Source organism: Phocoena phocoena, chromosome 7, assembly GCF_963924675.1.
Source record: "Phocoena phocoena chromosome 7, mPhoPho1.1, whole genome shotgun sequence".
In the NCBI taxonomy this organism is placed as follows: Eukaryota; Metazoa; Chordata; class Mammalia; order Artiodactyla; family Phocoenidae; genus Phocoena; species Phocoena phocoena.
Window position 1 is genome coordinate 2,006,539 of NC_089225.1, and position 14,620 is coordinate 2,021,158.

At 44.4% G+C, this 14,620-nt stretch overlaps 1 protein-coding gene across 8 annotated transcripts in view; it reads left to right on the forward strand.

Moving 5' to 3' along the window:
* Window positions 1-14,620, forward strand: part of CYFIP1 (cytoplasmic FMR1 interacting protein 1) — a 94,414-nt gene that overhangs the window by 39,904 nt on the left and 39,890 nt on the right. For all 8 annotated transcript variants that reach the window (XM_065880313.1, XM_065880312.1, XM_065880319.1 and 5 more), the window contains 4 exons: window positions 293-384; window positions 2,940-3,057; window positions 10,479-10,601; window positions 11,490-11,615. In XM_065880313.1, coding sequence (XP_065736385.1) covers window positions 293-384; window positions 2,940-3,057; window positions 10,479-10,601; window positions 11,490-11,615 — 459 coding nt within the window. The remainder of the gene's footprint in view (window positions 1-292; window positions 385-2,939; window positions 3,058-10,478; window positions 10,602-11,489; window positions 11,616-14,620) is intronic.

Consider the following 14,620-nt stretch of genomic DNA (forward strand, 5'->3'; position numbering starts at 1 on the left):
ACCGGGGCACAAACCCATGTACCCTGCATCGTCAGGCGGACTCCCGACCACTGTGCCACTAGGGAAGCCCTAATTTTAATATTTAATTGGTTTTATGAGAGTTGGTTTTTAACTTTTATTTTGTTCTTCTTAAAGTGAACGTAGAAGTTGTTTACAACTTTTTTGCAGTAAGTGATTTGCAGAGATAGCATTCAACCCACAGTAATTATTAGCATTATTCATTCTTCTTGCGATTGTATTTGGTGACTAAACATATTTAATGACCCTGGGTTTTTTTATTCTTTGAATATAGCAGCTCCAGGTGGTTCCGCTGTTCGGGGACATGCAAATAGAACTGGCAAGATATATCAAGACCAGCGCCCACTATGAGGAAAATAAATCTCGGTAGGCAGAGTGAGCTGTCCAGTTAGAGCATTCTGCAGTGTTCTCACTGTGGTTCCTAAAACTCCACTTATCTATCCAGAGATGCCACCTTTGACATTTTCAACCACGTGGAACCGAATGCGTGATATGGTAGCCTTTTCCATGAGTGGATGTTTACATTTAAATTCATTTACAAATGCAATTTATTTCCTTAGTGGGATAGCCACATTTCAAATATTTAATAGTTAGGGTCTACTGTTTTGGTCAGCACAGATATAGAACTTTTCCATCATCCCAAAGAGTTCTGTTAGTGCTGGCCACAAGTACGGAAGTATAACCAAATGCTCTGGGTGTTTATAAAAGCTTAACAGCAGCCTGCTGGGGAGCGGCTGGATATTCACGTGTAACTTACAGAGGGTACAGAGCTATCACCCAAGGGCCCAACCAGGCCAGGCCCAAGGTCTCTGTGGTTGAGAATGGTCTTTACAGTTTTAAAGAGTTTTTTTTAAGATGATGGCTCTATGGCTGATGTGTGACAGAGACCGTGTAGCCCCCAAATCCTAAAGCATTTGCTTTCTGGACCTGTCCTGAGAAAGATGGCCAATCCCTGTCGTAAAGCATCTGCAGCTTACAGCTAGAAATGATAATAAATACACAGTACTTTTTATTGTAGCTTCCACATATCCACTTGAGTTTCATAGGGTGCTTTAGTTGACTTTTGCCAAACACGTGGTCTCCCTTCAGCCATGGTTTTGAAAAATACAGTTGCACCTCAATCTGGCTAGTCAAAGGTAAACAGTCTTTTTCTGTGAAGACCAAATTGTAAACACGTTAGGCCTTTCTGGCCACATGTGTCACATACTCTTTTTTGTTGTTGTTGTTTTTAAATGACTCTTTAAAACTGTAAAAACTGTTTTGTATGGCTCTATGGCCATGCAAAAGGTGCTCGCATTGGGCCCACGTTGTATGTAGTTTGCCAGCCTCTGTGCCAGCTTGTTTCCTAACACATCTGCCATTAAATCTGATATGTGATCACCTTCCTATAAATTACATTCACTAATCTCTCTTCACTTCATCATCAACTTGAGCTCTCATTTGGAGGGTGTGCTGATTTCCATGGTATAAATGGAAATGCCTGAGTTTAAGTTAACAATGTACAACTCACCTCCTACCCTAACAAACACAGTCAGATCCAGATCATACGTAATTGTAAAATCAGTAAGAGAATCAGGAAACAAGGAGTTTTGCATACTTTCTTTATTTTTAATATGCTCTGTTTTAAATCAATGGCCATTATTACCAATTAGATGCTGTGTTTCACAGCCACCAAGGCAGGTGCCTGAGCGTGCAACAATCAGCTCCAAGAGCTCAGCCCAATGGCGTAGCACCTTTGGCCACAGGGGGTGGGTGCAGAGTGGGCAGATGTTGGCATCGGGCTCTGGGCTCCATGCCTCTCCTGAGGTGGACATGCTGTCTGGGGCCTGCAGGGGAGGCCAGTGTGTTTAAGGTGGACCCTGGCAGAAGGCCTGGGCCTTGTGTGCTTACTGCACACTCAGGGAGCTGCCTTTGCTCATGCCGTAATCACGTAATCCTGTAGTAAAATCAGAAAGTTAAAAAGTGATGCTGCTTGAGATAGTGTACTGATCACCTTGAAAACTCGTAATCTGAATCCTTTCCTTCTAGCAAAGGGGACCAACTTGTTAAAACATGGTGTGAGTTGGTGCTGAGTGTGAGGGAACCAAGGGAACTGCTCTGAGCCCAAAGCAAGGCCCATGCTTTCTGCCCAAGAAGTCCAACAGATTTAATTTTTTTTTTTTTTTTTTTTTTTTTTTTTGCGTTACGCGGGCCTCTCACTGCTGTGGCCTCTCCCGTTGCGGAGCACAGGCTCCGGACGCGCAGGCCCAGCGGCCACAGCTCACAGGCCCAGCCGCTCCACGGCACGTGGGATCCTCCTGGACTGGGGCACGAGCCCGCGTCCCCCGCATCGGCAGGTGGACTCCCAACCACTGCGCCACCAGGGAAGCCCAGGTTTAATTCTTGCTACACATTTTCCCACCACATTGGCTGTATCCGTTTGCTGCTGAAATGGTGTGTTGTGCACATGTGTTAGCTATAGCAACACTGTCTAATTTCCAAGTTTCAACTCTCTAATTAAGGATAACTTTTGTCCCTGAGTCCTTGGCTGACTTATTTTATACTATAGCTATGTTTTCATATGTGAGTAATAAGGAAATATTAGTTCCTGCCTACTCTGCAGTAATCTGTCAAGGGGCCCTGCAAGGGTGTTGCAGTGTCCTGACTTCAGCAACACCTCTCAGCTTTGTGGAAAGTAGTTTGCCGATTAAGGAGAAATTACGGTTCCTTTTCCAGAATACAGACGTGAGAAGGTAGGACGCAGCTCTGACACAGGGAGATGAGGCAGGCCTGGCTCTGTTTCCATGCAGAGAATTCCACGTTTCCTCTGCACCTCTACCTCTTGGCTGCAGCGGGGCTCCCGGGGTGGTAGGTGGGCCTGCTGTGCATGTGCCCTCAGCCAGTCGCCTGTCAGGTAACGCATGCTTCCGCTTTACCACCAGATGGACGTGCACGTCCTCCAGCAGCAGCCCACAGTACAACATCTGCGAGCAGATGGTACAGATCCGGGAGGACCACATGCGCTTCATCTCGGAGCTGGCGCGCTATAGCAACAACGAGGTGAGTGGCCTCTGCCTGCAAAGCGCACCTGGGGACATGGGGTCTGGTGTGGCCCTTGTATTCTCTGCGCCCAAATACTACCATTGATCGCTTTGAGAAACGTAGTTTAGCACTGCGTGCTTAAAAAGCACTGATAATAATGGATGAGGCAGGGCAAATATAATGGAGTTTGTTTGGATCTGTTCAGCTGTACAAGAAAGCATCTTCTTTTTTCAGAAAAACGTTAACACGGGGCTGAGGACTGAGGTGAGACCATGAATTAAGTGCATTTCCTAGTGTAGTTCCATGGTTCCAAGCTGCTAGGAGAGGGGTGGGGAGAGTGGAGGACATCAGGAACAGAAGGGGTGGTTCTGACTTGCACCCCTTTCGTGTCTAGAGGGAGAAAGTGCAGGAGCCTCCGAGTCGGTGGGCAGATGCGTCGAGTGCCCAGAGGAGACCTGGAGTTGGGTGTTGGAGGAAGTGGGGTCTCTCGGCCGTGGGCCTTGTTAATTCCTTCCAGCTTTGCAGCTGGGCTCTCTGTGTCCTTGCTTGGGCCGGTCACGTCCCCCACACCTGCCCCAAGCCTGGCTCCAGGCCATTGCTGCTCGCGTGTGGGGTGGGTGGCACGGGGGTCTGAGCGAGGGGGAGCGGCAGCGGGAGTGTCGTTTCTCACGTCTTAGTGGACCAGGCACCGAGGTCAGGGTCAGGGCGGTGGTCAGTGGCGTGGGTGCTGCAGGTGGTCTAGAGGGACCCGGGGACTTGGGGCCACATACGCAGGTCTGGTTTCTGAGATCGCGGTACCTTGGGGTTCTCAGGAGGCCCATTACATTTGGGGGGAACAATCTGTTGGTCCTGCTCATTGCAGGACAATATGCACTCCATCCCTCACCCCCAAGCACTTGTCATCGTGTAACCAAGATGACTGAAAGACCGCCCCAATGCTTGGGGGACGTCGCCTCCTTGCGGACCCCAGGTGGGTGGCCGACTCCCCATGAGGAACATTAGCTCACCCCTCTGCGGAGGCCAGTGCAGCCCGAAGAGTAGAGGTGGGGGCCAGTCCCCAGGACTTCATGATTTAGTTGTAAACTGAGTTCCTGAGATGTTCTCAGACAACACAGAGAGCTGGCTTCTACCTTTCCAGATAGGAGCACTTGACAGCATGCATGGTTCCTGTGTGCCTTCTGGTGTCTGCTGTCGTGCCTTTATAATCAGATGATGGTTTGTTTTTTTTTTAAAAAGGGCGTATGCGTGTTTTTTTTTTTTTAAAGAAGATGTTGGGGGTAGGAGTTTATTAATTAATTAATTTATTGTTGCTGTGTTGGGTCTTCGTTTCTGTGGAAGGGCTTTCTCTAGTTGTGGCAAGCGGGGGCCACTCTTCATCACGGTGCACGGGCCTCTCACTATCGCAGCCTCTCTTGTTGCGGACCACAGGCTCCAGACGCGCAGGCTCAGTAGTTGTGGCTCATGCGCCCAGTTGCTCCGTGGCATGTGGCATCCTCCCAGACCAGGGCTCGAACCCGTGTCCCCTGCATTAGCAGGCAGATTCTCAACCACTGCGCCACCAGGGAAGCCCATAGATGATTAGATGATGATTTTAATAAGAGAAAAGAGATCGACCTTTAAAAGCTTTGCACAGTTTATTTTTAAACAGATTTATGAAGACATAATCAACATACCAGACAATTCTCTGATTTAAATTATACAATTCAAAGGTTTTTAGTCCATTTCTGAACATTTTCATCATCTTCCAGAGCAACTCTGCACCCATAGCAGTCACTCCCCATTCCCCTTCCTTCTAGCACGTGGCGATCTACTTTCTATCTATGGATTTGCCTACTGGACATTTTATATAAATGGAATCATAATATGTGTTCCTTGGTGACTGGCTTTTTTCATTTGACATAGTATTTTCAAGGTTCATCCATGTTATAGCATGTATCAATAATTTTATGGCTTATTTATAATATTTATAATAATTTTGTGGCTGAATAATACTCCACTGCTTGGACACACCACATTTTGTTTGTTTGTTCATCTGCTGTTGACTGATGGACAGTGGGTTACAAATAATGCTACTGTGAACATCCACATACAGGTGTTGTGTGGACATAAGGTTTCATTTCTCTTGGGTAGCTATCTAGGAATGGAATTGCTGAGTCTTATGGCACCTCTGTGTTGAACATTTTGAGGAACTGCCAGGCTGCTTTCAAGGCCGTTGCACTATGTTACACCCACCAGCAGTCTGTGAGTGTCTGATGTCCCCACATCCTTGCCAGCACTTGCTGCTGTCTGTTTTTTTGATTCTGGCCATCCTAGTGAATGCGAAGTGGTATCTGGTTGTGGTTTGGATTTGCATTTCCTTAATGACTAATGAAACTGAGTATCTTTTCATATGCTCATTGGCCAGTTTTTAAAAATGTCTCTTGAAGTCATTTGCCCATTTTAAAATTGGGTTATTTACCTTTTTTTTACCGTAGAGTTGTGTGAGTTCTTATATTCTATCCCTTATCTGTTATGTGATTTTCAGATATTTTCTCCTGTGTCTTTTTGCTGTCTTGATGGTGTCCTTTGAAGCACAATTTTTTATTTTATCTATTTTTTCTTTGGTTGTTTGTGCATTTGGTCATAATGAAGAAACCATTACCTAACCCAAGTCACAAAGATTTACCCCTTGTTTTCTTCTAAGAGATTTGTAGTTTTAGCTCTTATATTTAGATCTATGATCCATTTTAAGTTACTTTTTTTTTTTTTTTGCGGTATGCGGGCCTCTCACTGTGGTGGCCTTTCCCGTTGCGGAGCACAGGCTCTGGACGCACAGGCTCAGCGGCCACGGCTCACGGGCCCAGCCACTCTGCGGCATGTGAGATCGTCCTGGACCAGGGCACGAACCCGTGTCCCCCGCATCGGCAGGCGGGCTCTCAACCACTGTGCCACCAGGGAAGCCCTAAGTTACTTTTTTAATATGGTATAAGTTAAGGGTCCAACTTCATTCTTTTGTATGTGGATATACAGTTTTCCCAGTACTGTTTTGTTTTTTGTTTTTTTGCGGTACGCAGCCCTCTCACTGCTGTGTCCTCTCCCGTTGCGGAGCACAGGCTCCGGACGCGCAGGCTCAGTGGCCATTGCTCACGGGCCCAGCCGCTCCGTGGCACGTGGGGTCTTCCCAGACCGGTGCACAAACCCGTGTCCCCTGCATCGGCAGGCGGACTCTCAACCACTGTGCCACCAGGGAACCCCCCCAGTACTGTTTTTAAAATACCATTCTTTCCCCACTGAAGGCACCCTCAACAGAAGTCAACTGACTGTACACCTCCATATTCATTATAACATTATTTACAAGAGCCAAAGCAAAGAAACAGCCTAAGTGTCTATAGACAGATGAATGGATAAAGAAAATGTGGCATACAGAATGCAATGGAATATTATTCAGCCATACAAAAGAAGGAAATCCTGGGACTTTCCTGATGGTCCAGTCGTTAAGACTTCACCTTCCAATGACAGGGGTGCAGGTTCGATCCCTGGTCAGGGAGCTAAGATTCCACATGCCTCGTGGCCAAAAAAAAACCCAAACATAAAACAGAAGCAATATTGTAACAAATTCAATAAAGACTTTAAACATGGTCCACATCAAAAAAATCTTAAAAAGAACGAAATCCTGGCATTTGTGACAACATGGATGGACCTTAAAGGGCATTATACTAAGTGAAATAAGTCAGACAGAAAGACAAATACTATTTAATATCACTTTACGTGGAATCTAAAAAAAACCAAACTCACGGATACAGAGAACAGATTGGTGGGTGCCAGAGGCAAGAGGTGGGAGAAATGGGTGAAGATGGTCAAAAGGTACAAACTTTCAGTTATAAGATAAATAATTTCTGGGGATGTAATATACAGCATGGTGACTACAGTTAACAATACGGTATTGCATATTTGAAAATTCCTAGGAGAGTAAATCTTAGAAGTTCTCATCACAAGAAAAAAATTGTAGCCATGTGAGTTGGTGAATGTTAACTTACTGTATAATCATTTCACAAGATATGCGTATCAAATCAAATCCTTGTACACCTTAAACTAATACAAAGTTGTGTGTCAGTGTGTCAGTTATTTCTCAGTAAAACTGGGTGATGGGGGGAATCAATTGATTCTACTCCTGAGGCTTTATTTCTGCGCTCTCAGTTCTGTTCCATTGACCTTTTGTCGGTCCTTATGCCACTACCACACTGTCTTGATTTTATAGTTTTATAGTAAATCTTAAAACCAGATAATATAAGCCCTACAGCTTCGTTCTTCTTTTTAAAGATTGTTTTGTCATCTTTGTCAAGATTATTTGTGGATCCTTTGCATTTCCTTATGAATCTTAGGATCAACCTGTCAATTTCTACAGAATAAGGCATCTGGAATTTTAATAGGGATTGCACTGAATCTGTATATCAGTTTGGGGAGTATTGCCATCTTAACAAGATTGAGACCTCCAATCCATGAACATGGGGGATGTCTTTCCATTTGTTTAGTCCTTCTTTGATATCTTTCAAAAATGTTTTATCATTTTCAGAGTACAAGCTTTGTACTTATTCTGTTACATTTATTCCTAAGTGTTTTATTCCTTTTGATCCTATTGTAAATGGAGTTATCTTTTTAATTTTATTTTCAAGTTGTTTCTTTTGTCTAGAGGGTAAGGATTTGTACTGAGCAGGGCCAGCGGCTGGGTTTGAATAGTTCATGAGAATGTCAGTGCAGCTGTGCACAGACCCTGAGTCTTCAAGAGCCCCCAGATCTGTTCAGTTTCTAACAGTGACCAGAGCCAGGTTCTGGGAATAAATTTTGTTTGTTTGTTTGTTTTTCAATTTCTCCATTACGTAAATTTTCAAGCATACAAAGGGAGAGACTAGTCCTGGCCCCTCAGGTGCCATGCTGAGCTTAATCATCTGCCCCTTTTCAATTATTCCTCCAACCCTGTGCCTCGGTCTGGGTAAGCTTGAAGCAATCCAAGATAACATAGCACTCTCTCTGAAAGTATTTCCCATGTGTCTCTATAAGATAAGGGCCCTTTTTAACATATAACCATAATACCATCCCACCTAAAAAACCAACAAATGTATTCCCTAATATTAAATAGTGGGTCATTGTTCAGATTTCCCCTGTTTGCTCATTATCATTAGTGGTGTATTTTTCCAGGTTTGTGTGCCTCAGGACCCAAATAAGTTCCATACACTGCAGTTGGTTGACATGCCTGTCCCAGCCATCTCCCTCATTCCCTCTGGTGTCATTTGCCATGATTTCTGTCCCCCTGTGTGTCCTGTACGCTGCTGGCTCAGGGCCCTGGTCATAGTCAGCTCCCACTGTCCCGGCCCATTTCGCCTCTCGGTGGCCATGCTGAGGGCTGCTGGGGGGTCCAGCTGACTCTCTGGGATGTGGACGGCTGCATCCCCTGCCCTGATGTGAGACTTCACCAGGCCTCAGCTTGGTGGTCCTCTCAGCTCCTTGCGCCTTCCAGAGCTGGATTCCTTTGCTTTATGCATCAGGTGTTAAAATAATTGATTCCCTAGCATATCTAAAGAAACAAACCAGCCTTTGGAGTACTGTTTTCTAGTCAGTCTACTTCAGTTTCCTTCTGCCTTTTTCTTTTTTCTCCCATGGTGAAAGTCCTCGTTCTTAAAGACTCCTGCTTTTTTTTTTTTTTTTTTTTGCGGTACACGGGCCTGTCACTGTTGTGGCCTCTCCCGATGCGGAGCACAGACTCCAGACGCGCAGGCTCAGTGGCCATGGGTCACGGGCCCAGCCGCTCCGCGGCATGTGGGATCTTCCCGGACCGGGGCACGAACCCGCGTCCCCTGCATCGGCAGGCAGACTCCCAACCACTGCGCCACCAGGGAAGCCCAGCATATTTTGACTGGGGTCAGATTATATGTCTCAGTATACACTCAGCAGTCTTAAAATAGCAGTACTGGCACTGAAAATAGCAGTACTGGCGCTGCTAATAACAATTACTAGAAATTCAGATTTTTATTTTATTATTATTGTTTTTTTTTGCGGTACGCGGGCCTCTCACTGCCATGACCTCTCCCGTTGCGGAGCACAGACTCCAGACGCGCAGGCTCAGCGGCCATGGGTCACGGGCCCAGCCGCTCCGCGGCATGTGGGATCTTCCTGGACCGGGGCACGAACCTGCATCCCCTGCATCGGCAGGCGGACTCTGAACCACTGCGCCACCAGGGAAGCCCTTCAGATTTATTTTGCAGATTTATTTTGCAGTTAATTTTGTCCTTAGATTTCTTCCTCTAGGGATGTTACATCAAATCGTTATTTTTCAAAGTCACTGAAGTGGTTTGTTTTGTGTTGGTCTCAGCCTACAGATAGTGATGCCTGGACCTGTACTCCTCTTGGCAGTCCCCACAGACACCCCACCTCCAGCCCGCACCAGAGCCAGTGTTGTGGCTGGACTGGCCCTTGTGGTCCTCACGATTGCCACATACCCTCTGCAGTGACCATCAGGGAACTTTGAGAAAAACAAGTTTGATTACTCACACGTCCTAGAGGGTACACAGCACACCCAGAGCCCCAAAGCGAGGTCATAGGTAGAGAGGGAGGGAGCACAGACCTGGGGCTCTGCCTTTGTCAGGGCTGAGGGTGGGGTGCCTAGGGTTTCACGGGTTCACTGTTGGTGAATTTAAAACATAAGAGCAGGGCTGAAGGTGTGGGAGGGGAAAAGCCCTGTTGGCAATTATGTAGGTCACCATGGGCTTTCTACAAGGGGAACTTCATGGGTAGGCTGGCTCTTTATCTACTTGGGTAGCTGGCAATATGTTTATTCAAGATGGATGTCTTTGAAATGGATGACTTGGCAATCAAAACCTTAATGTTAGGCACTTACACTACATGGTTCCTCTGTGTGGTCACAATGCCAATTCAGTCCTACACAGCTCAGTTCATTGTTTCATTTTGCGTTTGAGTTTGGGGGATTGCTTTTTCCCCCTAATTTAATTTTATATCATAATATATAAACTGTTTATGTGGTTCTAAAGTCAGGTCTGTCAGAGGAGGTATGTTCAGAGAAGGCTGCCTTCCTCTCTACCCTCTGCTTTCCTGGCCTGTAGATAAACATTCTTAAATCTAAGTTTTCATTATTTGATATAAGCAAATAAACATGTGAGCACGTTTTCCTTTATTAACTAAGTTAGAAACATGCTGTACGCATGTTTCAGGAAGGACCAGGTCTGCAAGCCCCTCCAGCGCAGGCTGTGGCGGCCTTTCTCTGTGTTTTGAGCTACGTGTGCCCATCATGCGGGCTCTGCAGTTGCTCTGCCTTTTGATGCACTGAAGAGTCTTGTGCTCATATCATTTTCTACTTTGTGAGTGTGCATTTGGGGTAGGCTTCTAGATTGGGTTTGATACGTGGTTTCTTGGACGTTTGTGACTGCTTGATGCTCTGTCTTCTCTAGGTGGTCACAGGCTCAGGCCGCCAGGAGGCTCAGAAGACGGATGCTGAGTACCGGAAGCTCTTCGACCTGGCGCTGCAGGGCTTGCAGCTGCTGTCCCAGTGGAGTGCTCACGTGATGGAAGTGGTGGGCACTCTCACTTTTATTTGGAAATGCACCCCCTACTTGGTTAGAAGTGCTTTTCTTCCCAAACTTGACTAAATTATATTTTTTCTGCATTAACTTTGGTCTTTGGATCGAGAACAAATTGGCTTTTTATCTTTGGCACTAGAAATAAGAGTATATATTAATTTAAATGTTTCTAAGACGGCTCAATGCACACTTCATTTACATATATTACAAATAAAGGGCCTTATCTTTTAAAACATTGATAGAATTAAATTTGTATTGTTATGATGATTTTTAATGCTCATTTCTTTTAAACAGCACTCTCTGTGTATTTCTAGCCCTCAGTTTCTTTTGTTTAGGATTAGTAAAGTGGTTTCTGATGCATAGAAAGATTTGGATACCCATAAGTCATAGAGGATTTTCCCCTTTGTTGTTTATTTTGCTCAGATAAGGATGATTATATTTGGATGGGTACCTGATTGTTTGAAAGGCTGATTCTTTTAGAAATGGTGATGAAACGCTTATAGTCTTAGATATTCCACATAAAATATCCAGGCCTTTTTACCTGATGTATGTCGTATTAACTTGAACCTGAAGTCCCATTGCCAGAATATTTTGCAGTTTTATGGAGATGGACTATGTGTGCGTGTGTGAGGTGTCTGTGTGTGTGTGCACGTGTAGCGTGCGTGTGCCCATGTGTGCATGTATAGTATGCATGTGTGTGCGAGCACACATGCCGCTGTGTGACTTTCAGACTCAGTGAACAATAGAAGGCTGACCTTTGGTAGCTTTGGTGATGGTCCTGTGAGTCAGACCAGCAGTTAAGCATTTCGCATTCAGTGTGGCTGTCTCCCCTCTTTTTTTTTTTTTTTTTTTTTTTGTCTCCCCTCTTTTTGACCACACCAGTATTCGTGGAAACTTGTGCACCCAACGGACAAGTACTCCAACAAGGACTGCCCTGACAACGCCGAGGAGTATGAACGTGCCACCCGCTACAACTACACCAGCGAGGAGAAGTTCGCCCTGGTGGAGGTGTGCTTTGCTTTCTCTTCCTTCTTTGACTCTGGCCTGAAACTGTCTTCCCTTTACAAAGCAAAGGCAAAAACATGAATGAACTGCTTATCTGATGTCATTGTATCTGTGTAGGGCGGCCCTTTGCATCTGTCACAGTTGTCAAAACAGAGAGTAAAATAGGTTGTGAGTTCCCGGTCTCTGCGTGGACACTCCCCTGGGGCAGTCGGGGTGTGTTCTGAGTGAGAGCCTGGGAGCTGCAGCAGCTTCTTATGGCCACACACAAGAGGAGTGAGCCAGGACCTGGGTGTCTGAGGGAGAAGAGCCCCTTTCACAGCTGTGTGGTCCCCAGCTCTGCACTGTCATTAGGACCCTTTGGATGAATAGTTCTTAATTGCTCTGCCATCCAGTGTTTGGATGTAGATTTTGTAGCTGTACATTTCCTGCCTTATTTAAGGAATCTTTGCATACCCCAAGGTCATGAAGATGTCTCCTATGTTGTCTTCTGGATGTCTTATTCTGCTTTCACATTTGGATCTGAAATGTTCCCACCAACCCTCCCAACTGCTCTTCTTGCCGCCTCTGTTTTGAGTCAGGTGACCATACCTGGGCAGGTGTGTTTCTGCTCATGTTCTAATCCATTGGTCAGTTTGTCTTTCCTTTCCTAACACCCCTCTGTGTTAATTACAATAGTTAATCGTTTGTCTGGTAAAGCAGGTCTTTCTGTCTTCAAGAGTTCCTTAGCTATTCTTGCTATCTGTATTTTCATAAACATTTTAGAATCACCTTTCCATGTCCCAGTGAAACCTGTTAGAATTTTTTATGAGGATATGAATAAACCTATAGATCATTTTAGGAAGAATTGACAAATTTATAAAATTAAGTCTTTTATGAATCTGGTATGTCCCTCCATTTGTTAAGATTCTCTAAGATCTCTTTTCATCTGTAAAACTTTTTCACACCTTTTGTTGGCTTTATTTCTAGGTATTTGATATTTGATGGTGTATTTTAATTTTTTTCTAAATGGTTATCACTGATGTTTAAAATCAAAATTATTTTTTGTATTTTCCTCGTATCTACCAACTTGTCTAAACTCACTTATTAATTGTAATAAATTACCCATATATTCTTTTGGATTTTCTACTTATATAATCATGTCATCTGGAAATGATGACAGTTTTATTTCTCCCCCTTCTATTTTTTTTTTTTTAAATCACACTGGGTAGGATCCCTACTCATTAAATAGAAGGAGGCTCCAGGCATCTTTGTCTTGTTTCTCATCTCAAAGGGAAAGCTTTCAACATCTCACCGTATGATACATTTGCTGTAGGTTCCTTATAGCCACCCTTCCTCAGATCAGAAAAGTGGCCTTCTATTCCTTGTTTGCTAAGAGATTTTATCATGGATTTTATATTAGTTTTATAAAACACTTCTGCATCCGTTGAGATAGTTTTATGACGTTTTTATTCCATTAATGTGCTAGATTTACACTGATAGGATTTTTTGGATCCGGTTTGATGTTAAGCTACCCTTGCATTCCTGGTTTAAACTCAACTTGATCATGATATATTATCCTCTTTATATATTGCTGGATATAAGTTGTTAATATTTTGATTTGGATTTTTGCATCAAGGCTCATGAGTAAGAGTGGCTTTTGATAGTACTTTTTTCTTTCAGTGTTTCATTTTAGAATACTTTTAGATTTACAGAAAAATTGCAAAGGTAGTACAGTGAATTCCCATATACCCCTCACCCATTTTCACTTATTACTAACATCTTACATTCGTATTGTTACATTTTTAATAAGCCAGTATCAATACATTATTATTAGCTAAAGCCCTTGCTTTATTCATATTTCCTCACTTTTCTATAACGTTCTTCCTCTGATCCAGGATCCTACATCACATATAGTCATCATGTGTCCTTTGGCTCTTCTAGATCACGACAGTGTCTCAGACTTTCCTTGTTTGTGATGACCTTGACGGTTTTGAGGAGTGCTAGTCAGGTGTTTTTAGAATGTCCCTCAATTGGAATTTATCTGATTTTTTTTTTTTTTTTTTTTTTTTTTTTTTTTTGCGGTATACGGGCCTCTCACTGTTGTGACCTCTCCCGTTGAGGAGCACAGGCTCCGGATGCACAGGCTCAGTGGCCATGGCTCACGGGCCCAGCCGCTCCGCGGCATGTGGGATCCTCCCGAACCGAGGCACGAACCCGTGTCCCCTGCATCGGCAGGCGGACTCTCAACCACTGTGCCACCAGGGAAGCCCTATGTGATGTTTTTTTGTTGATTAGACTGGGGTTGTAGCTTTTACGAAGGAGGACCACAGAGCTGTTTTCATCACCTCACATCAGAGGACCATGCTGTCACTGGTTCATCAGTGCTGCTGTTGCCCTTGGTCACCTGGCTGAGGTTACCCACACCGGCCATCGCCCCCTTTCATAGGGCACTTTGGGGGAGGAAGTCACTGCTTAGCCCACACCTGAGGAGTGGGTCACATTGCTTTTTTATTACCTTCCACTCTAGTTTTTGGATGCTGGCTTTGTAAAATGGCTCACAGCACTTCCTTCTTTTCTGTTGTCTGTAGTGGTTTGTGTAAGATGTTATTTTTTCCCTTAAATGTTTTCTAGCATTTATTGGTGAAGCTTTTCCTTTATGGGATGGTTTTTGAAACTTTCAATGTCTTTGCTATATGTAGGGGTATTCAGATTTTCTGTTTCTTCTTGTATCAGTTTTGGTAAGTTGTATTTTCAAAGGTTTTCTAAGAATCTTTCTAAATTTTCTAATTTTTGACACGGTTTTTTTTAGTAAGTTCTCATCTTATTAGTAACAGCTTTTTCCCCCCGCATACCATACAGTTCACCCATTTAAAGTGTAAAATCCAGTGCTTCGGGGATACGTATTCACAGAATTGTGCAATCACAATCAAATTTGGAACATTTTTGTCTCCTGAAAAAGGAACCCATTAGTAGTCACCCCCCACCCCCATTCTCCCCTTTCTTCATCCCGCGGCAGCTACCCGTCTACC